Below are 16,736 nucleotides of genomic sequence, written 5' to 3' on the forward strand. Positions count from 1 at the left end.
ATGGAAAAACACACAGTGGAAGCCATTCAACTTCCAAGGTGCATTCGAAAATGGAAGCAATTACTTCCAGGTTTTCAGTGTTTGGGTTCCGAAACATTCAGCTTCTGAGACGCTCGAAAACCGAGTTTCCACTGTATTATATTCCAGTCAGACTCCATAACTGCTGGACCTAGTGGATCTTTTCACACTTAATGTACCAATCCCATGGTTTGGAGGATTGAATTTGGAGGATGGAACAGGCCTCAGTTTTGTGAAGGCTCTCCATACCCTAGTCTTATGAAGGACATTAATTTATTTACTTTAGTAATGGTCTCCATAACTTTTAGGACAAATTCTCTCATAATTGAAGAAGGCAACACTACAGTCTACTTGAAAATATCCCGGAGCAATGGGATGAACACATCAGTGAGTGTGGAATGGGAAACACAGTCTGATACTGCATTTGGGATAAGTAAGTCAATTCATGAGTAGGTTTTTTAAAATCAAATATTACAAATTGGCCTAATAAAACAAGGAGAACTAAGTTGTACCCAGGAGCTGACTTGACCAATGTCACCGGCTGTAAATCTATCACTGTTTTCTCTGCTGCACACTTTTTCTTCTTTTGCATTTGAAATGAGGCCCTCGCTTCTATAATATGGGTTGCTCTTTCTTTTTTCCCCTGCCAATCCACACAGTAACTGGTGCATATTTTCTTCTTGTTGCAGAAGGTGGATTAAGCGTGTTGTCCATTTTACAAAGTTTTGCAGAAGAACCAATATCCAGCTGGTGCTTCATTGCAGCAGGGGACTCTCTCTATGGCATATTGTTGCGGACGCACCCAGCTGTAAATTCTTCAATATTCCAGTGGCGGGGAGTTTTCGTTCCTGTTGAGGTATATACACACTGTTAGAAAACAAAGTGTTCCCATGTGAAAATAAAATGGAAAGAACAGCACTCGGGAATAATCCAGATTAGTATTAGCACTGTTTCAGGACATACAAAATATTGCAACAACAGTAACAGGGAGCCAGTGTCCAACGACATCTGGTGGGCCACAGGCTTCTCGAACCTAGATCTCTACGGGCTTGAAGAGTTGCCAGTTGGTGGGGCAGGGCAGGCAGGGCAGAGCTGCTCACCTACTTTCTCAACATCAAGCACCACCACTGGTTCCTTAGAAGCTAAGGCACAAGGCACGGAGACCTCAGTGTGGTACGAGCACAGTGGCAGGAATGTTGGATTGGCTCCGCCAGTGCACCGGCACTGTGCTTACCTCTCTGCACCTTGTACCCCTCCATCTCAGCAACTGGCAGTAATGCTCAGTGTTGGAAAAGCAGGTGAGCAACTCTGCCCTGCCTCACCAACCATTACTTCATGCTGGTTGACAGCTGTGAGAACAGAATGATGATCTAGATGGACCTTTGACCTGATCCAACATTCTCTTCTTATGTACAGAGGATCTCCTTTGGAACCTGCCTTCATCTCACCTTAATATAACATTAAATAAATGTTTTTGTTTTAAAACAATTGTTCGTGCATGGTACTAAAAGTGCTGAAGTCATTGACTCCATGATTTTTTCCCCTTAGGATTTTAGTATTGCGAATCCTCATCAATGCATGGCATTTCAAATCAATGGTGCTTCCTACCTAATAATTACTCATGGTGGAATGAAACAAGATAGACCTTCTAACAACACTGTGTACTCCTTCACCCCTGGATTCCAGATGCTACAGGTAACATTTTTAGTTCATCCAAAAGTCTTTTAAACCCAATATACTTACATAGATTTGGTGGAGTGCATTCACTTTCAGCATGCTTTCCTGTGATAGTTGTCATATAGTTGGAAGGGGGTCCAAACTGGGCTGGAGTAAGAGGCATTCCCCCCTTGTTTCCCCAATTTAAATCAAGCTCCAAGCAGAAATTAGGCATAATGGAGGAAATGACAGCTACCTATTTTGTATTTGTTTCCCATCCCCTCTTCAGTGGCAGACCTGGGTCTTTAAAATTTCATTGGGGCCCTGCACGCCCCCTTCTTGCCTTCTGTTCTTCTCCATTCACTACATTATAGTACAATATTAAATAAATTACATGCGTGTCTATGCCCTAAATTTGATAAATCTTTCCCCCCCTTGCAGATCCAGACCATCTTTGTGCCGGATAGCAGTGATATAAAGTTTTTCAGTTTGGACCAAAACCACTACTTGGTTATTGCAAGTTGTATGCCTGAATCCAATTCTCTACAGGTTGAAAGATCTTCCTTATTCTTCCTGTGTGATGTGTGCTTGTTCTTTAGACTGTTGAGATTAATGTATTCAGAACTTTTGCAGCATTCTGAATGGTTTAAGCATCTGAGTAGAAATAATGCACCAAATTCAATTTGATGTAATTGAAGTAAGAAGACTGGGGTAATTTCTGTTGTTGTTCAATAATTTGTAAATTGACTGCAGATGCTTACTATATATTTTCATAAACAAGATTTCTAAAGCACACCAATAAATATAGCTAGAATAAATATAGCTAGAATAAGCTATATTATTCTGGAGTTGTCAGAGTTGCTTCTTTCCTTACTGATTAAACTACTTGTTCTGGTATGGTATAGACAAATAATAAGTTAGAAATTTGGGTTGTATTGGACTTACATTTACCCTATCATACCTTTCTGCTTGTAAGTACTGCATTTGTTTCTGATACTTTCATGAATGCTTCAGTTGATCAGTCAACCTCAAGCTCATTTTGAGGGTGTGACTTACAGGAGGCATATCCCGATTTTTCATATCCTAAATAAACACCATGCCAGTATTTCATATGTTTATTACATTTATATCTCAATGTGGCATACATACTTTACCTCGTGTCCTTTTTATGCTCACAACAATGATTCTGTGAGGAATGCTAAGTTGAGAGTGAGTGAGTAACTGGACCAAGTTCACCCAGTGTACTTCATGGCTAAATGAAGATTATGAACCCTGATCTCCCAGGTCCTAGTCCAACACTCTAACCACTACACCACACTGGCTCTTAATGACTTAATGTTGGGCTTAATGACATTTTAACATGACTTCTGATTTCTTTGTGTATAGTCTGAGCTGTAACAAGAGGTGTTTTCTTCTCCCCTCATTTTCCACAGATTTTCCTCTGGGATAATGGCGTCTTTAGATTCCATCATCAGCTCTCGGTGAATGGAGTTCTAAGCGTGGATCTTTTCTCAAGGGGAGGCACTACATATCTAGTTGTGGCTCCATCAGACACCTCACATGCTCCTCTTTTATACCAGTGGTCAGATAACAAATTTAGAAAGCTTCATGAACTGCCAATCAATGGTGTAACAAGAGTCAAAGCCTTCATTTCTGGATCTGACATCTACCTAATTTTTGCAAAAGGTATTCATACAAATAAGAGCTGTTTGACAGAAATACATTAAGATTCAGCTGTTACTATGGAAATAGAAACATGAAATGGCAACGGAAATTACTTCTTTATGACTCTTATCAAGAAAATGTTTCTATGGCCTCTTTATTATATAAAAATCTTGTCCTTGCCAATGTTAGGTACACTTATGATATTGAATAATAAAAAATGGTAATAGTAATATTATTATTTATTCTATCTTGTTCTTCCTTCAAAAGGAACTCAGGATGGCTAGCAATGATCAAATGTGCAGCAGATACTTTTTCAAGAATTACATCAGAAGCTAGTAAATTACAATTATTTTGATTTCTACATTTTATTTGATTCTTAATTTTTAAAAAAATCTTTATCAAATACTTTCACTTAGGTAGAAATTAATAAATAAAATCCCAGAAGTTGGTCCCATCTGTGGTTCTAGTTATATCATACTTTTGCTTTTCCTGAGATACATAAAATAAATAAATACTTTCAGGTACTATGGTGCTAGTCACTGTGCAAATAATTACCTGATAATCTGGTTAAAATATTTGCATGCAAGCTTATGCTCTTCCTCTTCTTATTCTCCACAGGGCCCAACAATACATGTGAAGTTTTTGTGTGGGAGACAGGACAACCTTCATTCAGGCATTTTCAGTCCCTTTTTATAAAAGCTGTAAATGAAATCCATACTTTTGTCCCACCCTCAGGTGTAGGTATGTGGGTTTTTTGGTTGGTGTGGGGAGAAGGTCCTCTTACAGCTGGCTTCTACAAAGTGCTTTCCCAACACTTTGTATCATCTCCTTGTTGGAAAAAGCATGTACATGGCAACATCATGTATAAATAGCACAAATATTCCTTTTTGTGCACGTGCACGCCGAGAGATGTTGCGGTTGGCCATGGCTTCTCAGTGTACATATGCAGGGAAATGATTGGGATACATTTATTCTGGTGTCAAAAGGTGTTTGAAGGTCTGAATCTAGAAGGATACTTAATGGGCATGTTTTTGTTGTTTTGTTGCTGATATTACCGTATTTTCTCTGTATGGCATACTAGCTCGGTGTAGTATCATGGAGTTGCATGAACACGAACATGAAACTAATATACTGAAGGATATTGATGCCAGGTTTAGAAGAAGTAAATAATTTAATGCAGGAAACAATCTTCCTATGAAATCAAAATGAAATGTCAATATTAGACAGAAAAATAAAAAGAGTTGATGAGACAGACGTAATGTTAATTGTTAAAGCAATTTTATCCAGGCAGAGCAAGCATTTCATTATACTTGAAAACCATTCTTTTCTAAACTTTATTTTTCATATTCTAAAAAATAAGTTGAAAACTTTACTTGAAGTAAAAATATAAAGAGGAATTAAATGTAAAGCAAATGCTTAGATGTAACAAACATTGAAAGCAAACTAACCAGCTCTTCTTTTCTTTCAACATAAACATATTAAATTTGTCCCTCTAAAGTTCTTTCCTTTTTCTATTTCTTGATGCAGGCCATTTGCTCTTTGCTAGCAAGGATAAATCAGCTCTATATTCTTGGAACTCAGAAAAAAACCAGTTCTCTCCATTGCTGGAAGCCCCTTCTGCCAATCATTTCACCACTGTCAGTGTAGTGTCTCTTAATTCCAACAAAAGTCTAATTGTCTTGTCTGCAGAATCCTACTCCTATGTTTATGAGCTGACTGCAGTCTCCAACCAATCAGATTTTATACCGAGGTAGGTTCCTGATTTTATCCATTGACTTACAAGCAGACAGAGTGAGTTTTTCCTCTCTAGTTTTAGTTGTAATGTCTAAAACAAATTTCATTTCCACAATCTTCTTTCTCTTCCATTTGCTTTAACTTTATGGGACCCTTATATGATCCTATAATCTACACATCAGTTCTGACCCTTTGAATATCTAGTGAACATGCTATAGTCAGAAAGCTATGTACAAATCAGTCACTGAGAATACTATCTGTGGAGCTATGTAGAAACCCAGGATAGAGTAGGCAGGGAGTAAACAGACGTGCTGTAGTAGGAGCCAAAATAGTCAGGATAGAAGCCTCATCTGCATTATACATTTAAAACAGTCTAATACCATTTTATACAGAAATGGTTCCCCCCAGTAAATCCTGGGGACTGCCATTTAATAAGGGGTTCTGAGAGCTGTTGAGAGACCTCTGTTGCCATCACCCTGGAGGTAAAAGTCTTTATTAATCTGATGTATTGCTCATTCCAGTCAAAAACACCTCCTCCGTCTTCTTGAGTTCAAAGGAGTTTAAAGTTAAGGTGTGTTCTACTCATAACCATCCCTACTACATGCTGGCTCAAAAGAGGAAGAAAATACAATATAAATTGTTTGCTTAAAGTATGTATGAGTAATGTTTCTTGTAATGCTACATAAAATACAACAAATGGTAACTGAAAACTTAGGAGTCAAATTTATACCTTTTAATTATTATGGTCTGTGATACATTATTTTTGCATGACAAACCCATTGTTTTTGCTATAGTTGTCTTGGATAACTAGTCTTTAATTATAATTATGCTCTCTATATGTGTTTTTATGCTAGTTCAGGTGAACTGATATTTGAACCTGGAGATCAAGAAGCTGTAATAGCAATCAATATATTTGATGACACAATCCCGGAGGAAGAAGAATTTTTTCGAGTATGGCTGAAAAATCCAAAGGGTGGTGCAGAAATTGGTCCTAATGGTTATGTTACCATAATTATACCACCAAATGATGATGCCCATGGAGTTGTTGCTTTTGCCCAGGTTATTGAGTTATATTAGAATATATTTGCAGTAGACCAATATCAGAGCAGTGTGAATACTTAGATCTATTATTCTGATGCATTATTATTATTCACACCTTCTTTATATGAATGAAAATAAGTATGTTAGATGTAAGGCTACATAAAATCATGTCTAAATAGTTCCCCCTTGCAAAATAGCCCACCATGTTATTCACTGTAACTTGGAGCTTTTTATCATGTAATTCGCTTAGCTTACAATGGAACAAATTATAATAATACATGAAATTAAATTTACTGCATTTGCACCTCTTAGCTTAGGGTATGTATGTGGATTCCATCTCCCTTAATTTTATCTACAGAACAAACCTGTGAGGTTAGTTGGTCTGAGAGAGAATAGCTTGCCCAATATCACCCACTGAGCTTCACTGCTAAGAGGGGCTCAGACACAGGTCTCTAGTCCAAGTCCACCATTCTAGTTGCTGCTCTATGCTAGTTGCGTGTCGAGGTCCCCAGGGCCACCCCAATAACTCACACATCACACCAAATCTTTTTGTTTAAGGTTTTTGGCATAATTTTGGCCACAACTTTATTAAAATACAAACATGTGAGTGGTTGCTTAGGCATTGGTTGCGACTATCTGCCCCCACCGTGGGGGACAGACTGACATTCCGCATGCCTGCGAAAGTCAGAAAAGGGGAATACACTTGGGGGTAGCGACGGAGCAGGGAACCTGCCCTCAGCTCTCCCCAAATGCAGCCAGGAGCTCTTGCAGTGGCCCGAGCCCCCTTGACAGGGTGGACAAGCAATAGTTAGCCCCCGATTCCTTTAACGGAATCCCTTGCAGCATCAGCATTAGAGGGGCAGGCACAGCCAATCCATGCCCCTCAACCAACCAAACCATAAACCAATGCCTAACTGCAACCTTACAAGTTGTGACAATTTGCTATGCAGTAGGCAAAAACCAAATGGCCCCAGCCAATCAGCCAGATGGACAAAATTCCTACCGGGCCCCTGCCCCAAAAGCAGATGACCCCATGACAGGCATAGCAAGGTCAAAGCGAACAACCCTAGTTCTAGGGAGGGGGGGATGGGCAATCTGATGCACGGGCAAAAAGAGGAAGCCCTAGCCTCATGCAAGGAGTTTAAGCATTTCTGGCTGTCAATCAACAAATGGCAACATTAACTTCTTCCCAACAACAAGGGAAGCCCAATTGCATTAGTGGCCAATGGTCAATTAGCCCGCCCCACAACTTTGGAGTGTCCTGGCGGCCCTCACCGCAACATGTGCTCTCCATGAAGGAGAACACGCCTTTCCTGAAACATATGAGAACTTGGACTATTTAAAAACATGAAGTTAATGTATATGTAAAACTCCTTATATATTGATTTGGAAATTAAATATGAAGAATCAAGTCCGTCCGTCCCCCCATGCTACTTAGCTGTAACCTTTTTATGCATTCCTGTTGAAGTTGCTCACATGCTTTTCTATTTCATTTGTACATTTTTTAGAATTCTTTATTTAAACAAGTAGAAGAAATGGAAAAGGACACTTTGATCACCTTGAATGTTGAACGCTTAATAAGTACCTATGGACGTGTTACAATACAGTGGGAGGCCCATGGGAGCATTAACGATATATTTCCAACTTCAGGGGTGGTACGTATTTTGTCAAGCTGAATATTAGCTGCAGAAAATGTGTAAAGCTCTAATTACTAGTATACAAGCAATCTAATTAATTACTAAGTTGCATATGTAAGCACTAAAAATCATGTTTGCTGACAGATTAACAGGAGAAAAAGTTTTCTTCTATTGACTTGTGATGTCATGGATAATGACTTGGTCATTTGAAATGCAGTTTGGTTTCCGTTGTGAGCAAATACGGCCATTATGACCTCCTGAGGGGCATGAGTCCATATGGGATATGAACAAACCAGCCTAAATCATGAACTACTTCTTGCATGAGCAAAAGTACAATCTGCAACATGCCTAATTTAAGCCTATTCATTTCAATGCCTCTACTCTGAGTAGATCTTAGTTAAATTCAATCTACTGTTTCTGAATCAATGTTTTATCCTAGGCTACTTTTAAAACATTCTGGTGAATATTTCCTCCTCAAAATCTTTAGATTACATTTTCGGAAGGTCAAGCCTTGTCCACGATCACCTTAACAGTCCTTGCAGATGTCATTCCTGAAGTTGCAGAGACTGTGATTATAACTCTTACTCATGTCAGCACTATGGGAGTTCTGGATCCCAAAAGAGGAGCCACCATCGATCCAAACAAAGCAAAAGCTGTACTTTCCATTTTGCCTAATGACATTCCTTACGGCACAGTAGGATGGCATACAGACTCTCTCTTTGTTAAAGTAGCAGAACCTGAAGGTGAGTCAATTCTGTGATCCTCCTGTGAAAAGCACATTTTCCTGTGATGGTAATTTGTTTTAACCGGTTTTAATATCAAAAATTAAATTGCTGTAACCCATCCTGGGACCTGCTGGTGATGGACAGGTAATTAAAAATATTTCCAGATCTCTTTATGAGAACAGTTCAGCTTTACAGAGCAGACTTGATTGGAGGCAGGGAAGAAAGAAGTACATCCACCTATTTACTTGTGCCAGCTGTCACTACATCAGCCCTGAGGAGAGCTTGAGGACCCAAAGTTGCCATCAGCCTGCCCCTTCCTTGCCTCAGAAAGTTTGGGGACTTTGATCTGTGGGGGAAATGCTGGCCATAGCTTTCAGCTCACCTTGGTGCAGCAGAGGCTTCCACAGTGGTGGAGCCCACTATCTACTGGTGCTCCTGTTCACCGGCAGATGGGAAAAGTTAAGATAGTCCTTCCTCGTTAGTACTTTTTTCTGCCTAATAAGTTAAAAAACACACCTTTGAGATGCAGTGATATAGCAGTGAGATCCATATATTTCAACAAGAGAATGTACAGTATTATCTCTGGATCCTCCATGCATGCATTTTGTACTTGTGCCCAGCTACAAAACACCTTACAAGGCTTGCCTCGCAAAATATTTCCACCCTTTGCTGTAGCACAGGGCTTGGACTCGCATGTTTTGGCCATCTAAATTTGCTTTCAGTCATGTCCAGATTGGGCAGATTTTATTGGCCCTGTTGATGCAATTTTTTAAATATAATTTATTGAATGAGTCGTTGCTGTTCAGTTAGCCCTGCTGGATGCTTTTCAAGTTCTGATATAATGAAAGGGAGCAAAGCAAGGCAGATCCCAACATTTGTTGCTGATTCGTTGCATCACAGTGTGTTCTGTTATTTCAACTGTTGTTTTATTTTAAGTAAATATATTGTTTTATTCATTTTAATGCCACTCTTCAGCTGAAGAAAACTCCAGAACAGCCTGGGATAAGGCAGTCCCTCTCTTAGGCTTACAATCTGAAGCATATGACACAAACAGAAAAGGGGCTGGAGCATGGTGGAATCAAACTCTGGCACCACTTCTTAGTTACTTGGTTCTTGTAAGGACCAACCAGAATAAAACTGAGTTGAATCAAATGTACCAATAAAAAGGTAAAGGTAAAGGACCCCTGACAGTTAAGTCCAGTCACGAACAACTCTGGGGTTGCGGTGCTCAATTTGCTTTACTGGCCAAGGGAGCTGAAGTTTGTCAGTTTTTCCGTGTCATATGGCCAGCATGACCAAGCCGCTCTGGCAAAACCAGAGCAGGACACAGAAATGCCATTTACCTTCCCGCCGAAGCGGTACCTATTTATCTACTTGCACTTTGACGTGCTTTCGAACTGCTAGGTTGGCAGGAGCTGGGACAGAGCAACAGGAGCTCACCCCATCGCAGGGATAAGAACCGCCGACCTTCTGATCAGCAAGCCCAACAGGCTCAGTGGTTTAGACCACAGTGCCACCTGCGTCCCTTCAATGATAGGACACGGCAGAGACATGGAGATTAATGAAAAAGTGCAAACAAGTAAAAGCAAAAAAATGTCTCCCCTGTCTTTGCTTAAAATTATGGAGCAGATACTCTTGTACTCTGCCAGGGATGGCCAACTCCCAAGAGACTGCGATTTTGTTAAAGACTGGCAGTGTCAGGTCAAAGTTGTTGAGCTTTAGGGAGGAGAAGAAAAGCCCATTTTGGGGGGGAGCAGGGCAAAATGTTGAGCTTCTTTGGGGGGAGCCAGTGATCTACCAGTGATCTACCACAGACGTTCAGTGATTTACCGGTAGATCACGATCTTACCTGGTGGATGTGCCTGTGCTAAATAATTTCCTACCTCTCTTTGAAATCTTCAGGGGCCAATATAGGTTTGAAGTATTGTGAAGTGCTACTAGCCCCAGATTTTGATCATTTGCCCCCACCTCCAAGAAATGCTTCCACTGCATCTATAACTCACTGAACTAGAAGAAAATAAATTTATTCTGTTTCAGAAATTATATCAAAGATGTGTTGGATAAGAGATCCAATGTGGAGTAATGGTTAGAGTGCTGGAATAGGACTTGGGGGACCAGGGTTTTAATCACCACTCTGTCATGAAGCCCACTGAGTGACTTTGGGCCAGCTAATGTCTCTCATCATAACCTACTTCACAGGTGTGTTGTGTGTATGCCGCCTTTAGCTCTTTGGAGAAAGGGTAGAATATAAATGTAACAATAAATAAATAAATATTTTAAAACTTTATTACAAGTTTTTTCTCCAATCTTTTCAGAGAAACCCACCATCGTTACTTTACATGTTCTTAGAGAACAAGGATTTGCTGGTGATATCAGTGTGCAGTTGATCTCCCAGCCCATTTTTTCACTCCCGCTTGTCAATCAAGCCATTGGAAATGAGGATTATAGGTTGGAAAACAAGACCATTATTATGCCAGCGAACATGACAATGGCTTCAGTAAATGTAGTCATTTTGCCAGTGAGTATTTTAATGTATCTTTTTCCTTCACTCATGCATCTCTCCATGGTTGATGTGACTAAGCAGCCAAACTCTACCCAAATTCCTAGGCCTAGTAAATGACAGTTCTGATGACTGACAAAAGATGCAGCATCCCAGATCATCTAGCAAATAGGTAAATTCACTTTTGCTGCTTGTTACTCCACAGCTGCCGCCTCTGTGCTCTCTTGATCTACTTCGTTTGTACATGAAGCACATGTGATAATGTGATGGGATGGTGAGCTGCTTGTGCGTAAAATCCTGATCCCTCAGAGTTTGGCTAAGTTCCCAAACCTCTGTCTGTGATGGAGCTCCTTAAGCATGGCTCCATCAATCGCTCGTTGAATCGGACAGTGGGCGTTTACGGAACTTCTTCCAGCATAAAAGCTCCTTAACGGAAACGCGTCTTCTGGACTCTCGGCGTGACAGTTTCCGCCGAGGAGTGGGTGTCCCTACGGGAGGTCCTGAAACCTCTCCACTGTTCTCGCTTGAAGTATCTCTGAGCCCTCCCTCCGACTCACTTTCCCTTGTAACTCCACTTCTCCCCCTGCTGGTCCCCTCCTCCGCTGAGTGGTCTCTCTCACCCTCCATGAGCCCTTTCACCTCCTTCGTCTCAGATGACAGTTCCCTGACATCCACCTCCCCTCTAGGGCCCCCTTCACCCCCTTCCCTCCCCTCCTCTGCGGGAGGCGAGGGAGCAAAACCCCTGAAGGAACCTCCCTCATCTTCCGAAGTTTCGAACACTTCCCTCCACCTTTTGCTGTTCCCGGTTTCCAAGTACTCCTCCTCCTCGGAGTCTGTACCCCCTTCCAACTCCGATTCCCTGAATCCCTCCAGTTCCTCCTCATCGTCGGTGGTGCCAAAGTACTCCCTCCGGAACCTCGCTACTGTCTGAGGTTTCCTGGGGAACCTTTGGTGGAACGTTTCGATCAAGACCTCGTCATGGACCTCCTCTGCCTTCACCCAGGTGTTTTCCGACTCCGGTTCCCCTTCCCACGCGACCAAATACTCCACCTGATTACCCTTCCACCTGGAGTCGATGATTTCCGCCACATAGTTGCGGCTTTCCCTTTCTTCTATGGCTGGCCCCCGTGTGGACACCCCTTCACCTTCCCTCCTGTATGGTGACAGTAATGACCTGTGGAATACTGGGTGCAGTTTCATGTGGTTCGGTAACCGGAGTCTGAAAGCCACTGGGTTGACCTGTTGGATGACCTCAAATGGTCCCAATCTTTTGGGTCTCAATTTCTTGCAACTCCCCTTGAACGGCAACCCTTGGGTTGATAGCCAGACCCGACTCCCCACCCTAATTGTTTCACCTTCCCTTCTGCTCTTGTCTGCCTGCCTCTTATATTCTTCTTTGGCCCTTTCTAAGTTGTGTTGGAGTTGACGATGGATCGCTTCCATTTCTTCTACAAAAAGTTCAGCGGCCGGAACACTCCATCTCTCTCCTCCTTCCCCTGGAAACGCCCTGGGGTGGCACCCATAATTAGCCAAAAAGGGGCTCATCCCTGTGGACACATTCTCTGCATTATTGTAAGCAAATTCCGCTAGTGCCAACTTTTCAACCCAATCGTTTTCTCTGTCATTGACATAACACCTCAGGTATTGTTGAAGGATACCGTTTGCCCTCTCCGCCTGCCCATTGGTCTCAGGGTGCCTGGCAGTCGAAAAGTTGACCTCTACGTGCAACAAGCTCATAAGCTTCCTCCAGAATCTGGACGTGAACTGTTTCCCTCTGTCGGAAACCAGCCTCAAGGGGGCGCCATGCAGCCTAAAAATATGTTCTACAAACAATTTTGCTGTCTCTTCCGCCGTGACTGCATGTGAGCAAGCTACAAAGTGACCCATCTTAGTTAACTGGTCTACCACGACTAGTATGGCGGTTTTCCCCTGGGATTTGGGCAGATCAGTCATAAAATCTATCGACACCGCCTCCCACGGTCGTTCTGGTGTGGGTAACGGTTCTAATAACCCCGCTGGTGCCCGCCTTTCTCCTTTGGCTCTCTGGCATTGGTCACACCTTCTCACATCCCGTACATCCTCCCTCACCTTGGGCCACCAAAACTCCCTGGTCACCAACCACATGGTCTTGTGTTGCCCAAAATGCCCCGCTGTGGGATTGTCGTGCAGCTGTTTGAGTACTCTCCCCCTCAATTCCCCTTCGGGTATATATAGCGCCCCTTTGTAATACAATGCCCCGTTTCTTTCTTCAAAACCTCCGGGGTCTTCTCCCTCTCTCCTTAAACCTCTGAGCTTCTCCTGGGCGTACTCATCATTTACCGTTCCCTCTACCAGTTCTCTTTGCCCCACCCAGGCCGCACCACACACCCAGTGGTCCTCTGGGATAATATGTCTCTCTTCTGGCGCTCCCTCCCCCTCCAAATATTCAGGTTTGCGAGAGAGAGCGTCCGCTCTGATGTTTTCTGGACCTGGCACATAGCAGATTTCAAAATGGAATTTGGAGAACTCCTGGGCCCATCTCACTTGTCGTTGGTTGAGCACTCGTGCCGTTCTCCAATACTCCAAATTCTTGTGGTCCGTACACACTTGCACCTTATGCTGTGCGCCAATTAGTAAGTGTCTCCATCTCCGGAACGCTTCGTGAATGGCGAGTAGTTCTCGGTCATATACCGTGTAATTCCTCTCGGATTTGTTCAGCTTACGCGAAAAGAAGGCACACGGTCTCCATTCCGACTTATTGCTCCCTGGCTGAAGCAGCACCGCCCCCACCGCCCGGTCTGAGGCATCAGTTTCCACTCTCATGGGTTTTTGTAAATCCACATGCAGGAGCTGTTCTTCCGAAGCGAATGCCTTTTTCAATTCCTCAAAAGCGTGCTCCGCCTCCGCCGTCCAAACGAATTTCTTCTTGCTGCTTAGACAGTCCGTGATGGGAGCCGTTAAGTGGGCAAAGTTCTTGATGAATTTACGGTAAAAGTTCCCAAACCCTAAGAACCTTTGCACATCTTTTTTCGTTTTCGGTGTCTTCCATTCCAGCACCGCCTGTACCTTGCCTGGATCCATGGCTAATCCCTTGTCTGATAAGCGGTACCCCAGGAATTCCACCTCCTTGGCGTGGAACTGACACTTCTCCAATTTCACCCACAACTGGTTTGCTTGCAGCTGGCTCAGCACTTCCCTGACATCCTTTACATGCTGCTCCTCATTCTCTGAATATATCAGCACGTCATCGAGGAAGGCCACGCAATTCTTGTAGAGCAAAGGTCCCAGTACATGGTTCATGAGCGATTGAAAACAGGCGGAGCCTGCTTGTAATCCAAAGGGCATAACGAGATATTCGAAAGCCCCTAGGGGGGTGAACATCGTTGTCTTCCATTCATCCCCCTTCTTTATTCGTATCAGGTTGTACGCTCCTCTCAGGTCCAGTTTCGTGAATATCTTTCCCTTCCTCACCCTGGTCAAAATGTCATCAATCCTGGGCATGGGGAAAGTCACTGGTTCTGACACGGCATTTAGCCGCCGGTAGTCCACGATCAATCTCGGTTTATCCGTGTTTTTTTTGTCCACAAAAAACACTGGGCTGCCCCCCACCGCTCTGGACTCTCTGATGAAACCTCTCTTCAGGTTTTTGTCAATAAACTCCCTCAACTCCTGCATTTCCCTGTCTGACATGGCGTACAGCTTGCCCACGGGGAGTTGGGCCCCAGGGACCAGGTTAATTTGGCAGTCAAAGTCTCTATGCGGTGGTAGTTTATCTGCTTCCCTTTCGCTGAAGACCTTGCTCAGGTCAGCGTATTGTTTGGGCACCTTCCCTTTGTCCGCCACTTCCATCCCTGCTAGGGAGGCTTTTGCCCCTTCTGGCACCTTTCCCTCTTTGCAGTGTTCCAGGCAATGTGCTGACCCAAAGGAGACCACTCTCTGATGCCAGCCCACTAGCGGGTCATGCAACGCTAGCCAGCTCATTCCCAAAATGACTGGCGCCCCTCCCAGGGTGGCTACATTGAACGCTATCCTTTCAGTGTGCCTTGCCACCCTCATAACCATTGGGACTGTCTGTAGGCTAACTTCTCCCCCCAACAGCTCCCTCCCATCGATCGTGGTGACCTGCAGGGGGTTGCTTAAAGGGAGTGTCTGTATCTGGTGTTCAGCTGCAAACTCCTTGCTCATAAAATTACAGGAGCTGCCTGAGTCCAACAGCGCCTTGGTCTTTAGTGGGTATCCGTTTGCCAGCTCTAGCAGCACCTCTATTACTAGAGCTGGTCTTGGAGGTTCCGGAGTGGGCACTTTTACTGCTCCTTGGCCTGTCTGCAGTGCCCTGACAGAGGCAGACAGGCGTTGGCTTTTACTGGCTCCTGGACTTCCTCCTCCTTCCCCCCAACAGCTCCCGCCATCCCTTGCCATTCCTTTCTTTGCGGGCAGACTCTGGCAAAGTGACCTGGCTGCTGGCAGAGGTAACATTTCTTGGCGCTCTTTCCCTCCTTCTTCCTCCCTTCACTGGGATTTGAAACTGCGCGCGCGCGCGCTGTTCCAACTTCCATCGGCTCTCCGGGCGGGAAACTGGGTTCTGGAATCTCTGGAATGCGGAAATCCCTCCAACGCTCTCCTTTCCCCTCCCGCTTCTCCAAGGCTCTTGCCTCCTGGCACGCTCCAATGGTCAGCGCTGATTTGGTCAGCTGGTCCATAGACTCCGCCCTGGGCGCCCGGGAAAGTTCGTCTTTCACCGCCGAAGAAAGCCCCTCTTCAAAGAGCATTTGAATGGGTTCCGCCGATAGGTCCCACCCCAATTTATGTATCAACATTGTAAACTCAGTCCAGTACTCACGAACCGATCGGCTCCCCTGTTTGCAAGCCATCAATTGTCTGCGCACCAGTCCCTGTTCAATCTCGCTGGAAAACATCAAATCCATGGCGCGAAAAAACTTCCTCGCGTCCTTCAGCATGTCACTATTCCCTGCCATCAGGGGCCGGACCCAGTCTCTCGCCCCCCCTTCGAGATGGCCAATCACAAACGCCACTCGCGATGCCTCATCGGGAAAGTCGTTAAACTGCAGTTCGAGAGCATACTGCATCTCTGTCCTAAAGGCTTGGTAGTTCCTGGGGTCCCCCCCAAACTTCTGCACCATTCCTGGCATCTTTCTTGCTAGTGTAGCGCCTTTTGCCTTTTCTGCATCCTGCGCCCTCCTTTCTTCTAGCCTCGCCGTTTGCATTGCTAGCTGGAGTTCCAAAACTCTGTACCTTTCTTCCAGAGTTGGACCTTCTCCAGCTCCTGCTGCTCCTCCGGCTCCGGCTGGGTTGCTCATGATGCCTCTCTGCACAAGCTGCTTTCAGGGACTGTCCGATTGCTGTGATGGGATGGTGAGCTGCTTGTGCGTAAAATCCTGATCCCTCAGAGTTTGGCTAAGTTCCCAAACCTCTGTCTGTGATGGAGCTCCTTAAGCATGGCTCCATCAATCGCTCGTTGAATCGGACAGTGGGCGTTTACGGAACTTCTTCCAGCATAAAAGCTCCTTAACGGAAACGCGTCTTCTGGACTCTCGGCGTGACAGTTTCCGCCGAGGAGTGGGTGTCCCTACGGGAGGTCCTGAAACCTCTCCACTGTTCTCGCTTGAAGTATCTCTGAGCCCTCCCTCCGACTCACTTTCCCTTGTAACTCCACTTCTCCCCCTGCTGGTCCCCTCCTCCGCTGAGTGGTCTCTCTCACCCTCCATGAGCCCTTTCACCTCCTTCGTCTCAGATGACAGTTCCCTGACAGATAAGGGTGTG

The 16,736-nt window shown here is 44.2% G+C and overlaps 1 protein-coding gene across 5 annotated transcripts in view; it reads left to right on the forward strand.

Moving 5' to 3' along the window:
• The window catches only part of ADGRV1 (adhesion G protein-coupled receptor V1), a 234,284-nt gene that overhangs the window by 77,689 nt on the left and 139,859 nt on the right, over nucleotides 1-16,736 (forward strand). For all 5 annotated transcript variants that reach the window (XR_014539750.1, XM_083576419.1, XM_083576416.1 and 2 more), the window contains 11 exons: nucleotides 327-451; nucleotides 708-874; nucleotides 1,567-1,713; nucleotides 2,116-2,223; nucleotides 3,108-3,360; nucleotides 3,958-4,080; nucleotides 4,867-5,089; nucleotides 5,928-6,132; nucleotides 7,623-7,769; nucleotides 8,239-8,494; nucleotides 10,792-10,994. Coding sequence is in view for 4 of the 5 variants with exons in the window: in XM_083576419.1 (XP_083432545.1) it covers nucleotides 327-451; nucleotides 708-874; nucleotides 1,567-1,713; nucleotides 2,116-2,223; nucleotides 3,108-3,360; nucleotides 3,958-4,080; nucleotides 4,867-5,089; nucleotides 5,928-6,132; nucleotides 7,623-7,769; nucleotides 8,239-8,494; nucleotides 10,792-10,994 (1,957 nt within the window). In the remaining variant the exon portion in view is untranslated. The remainder of the gene's footprint in view (nucleotides 1-326; nucleotides 452-707; nucleotides 875-1,566; nucleotides 1,714-2,115; nucleotides 2,224-3,107; nucleotides 3,361-3,957; nucleotides 4,081-4,866; nucleotides 5,090-5,927; nucleotides 6,133-7,622; nucleotides 7,770-8,238; nucleotides 8,495-10,791; nucleotides 10,995-16,736) is intronic.

The sequence above is a fragment of the Podarcis filfolensis genome (genome assembly GCF_964270895.1).
Source record: "Podarcis filfolensis genome assembly, chromosome: 11".
Classification (NCBI taxonomy): Eukaryota; Metazoa; Chordata; class Lepidosauria; order Squamata; family Lacertidae; genus Podarcis; species Podarcis filfolensis.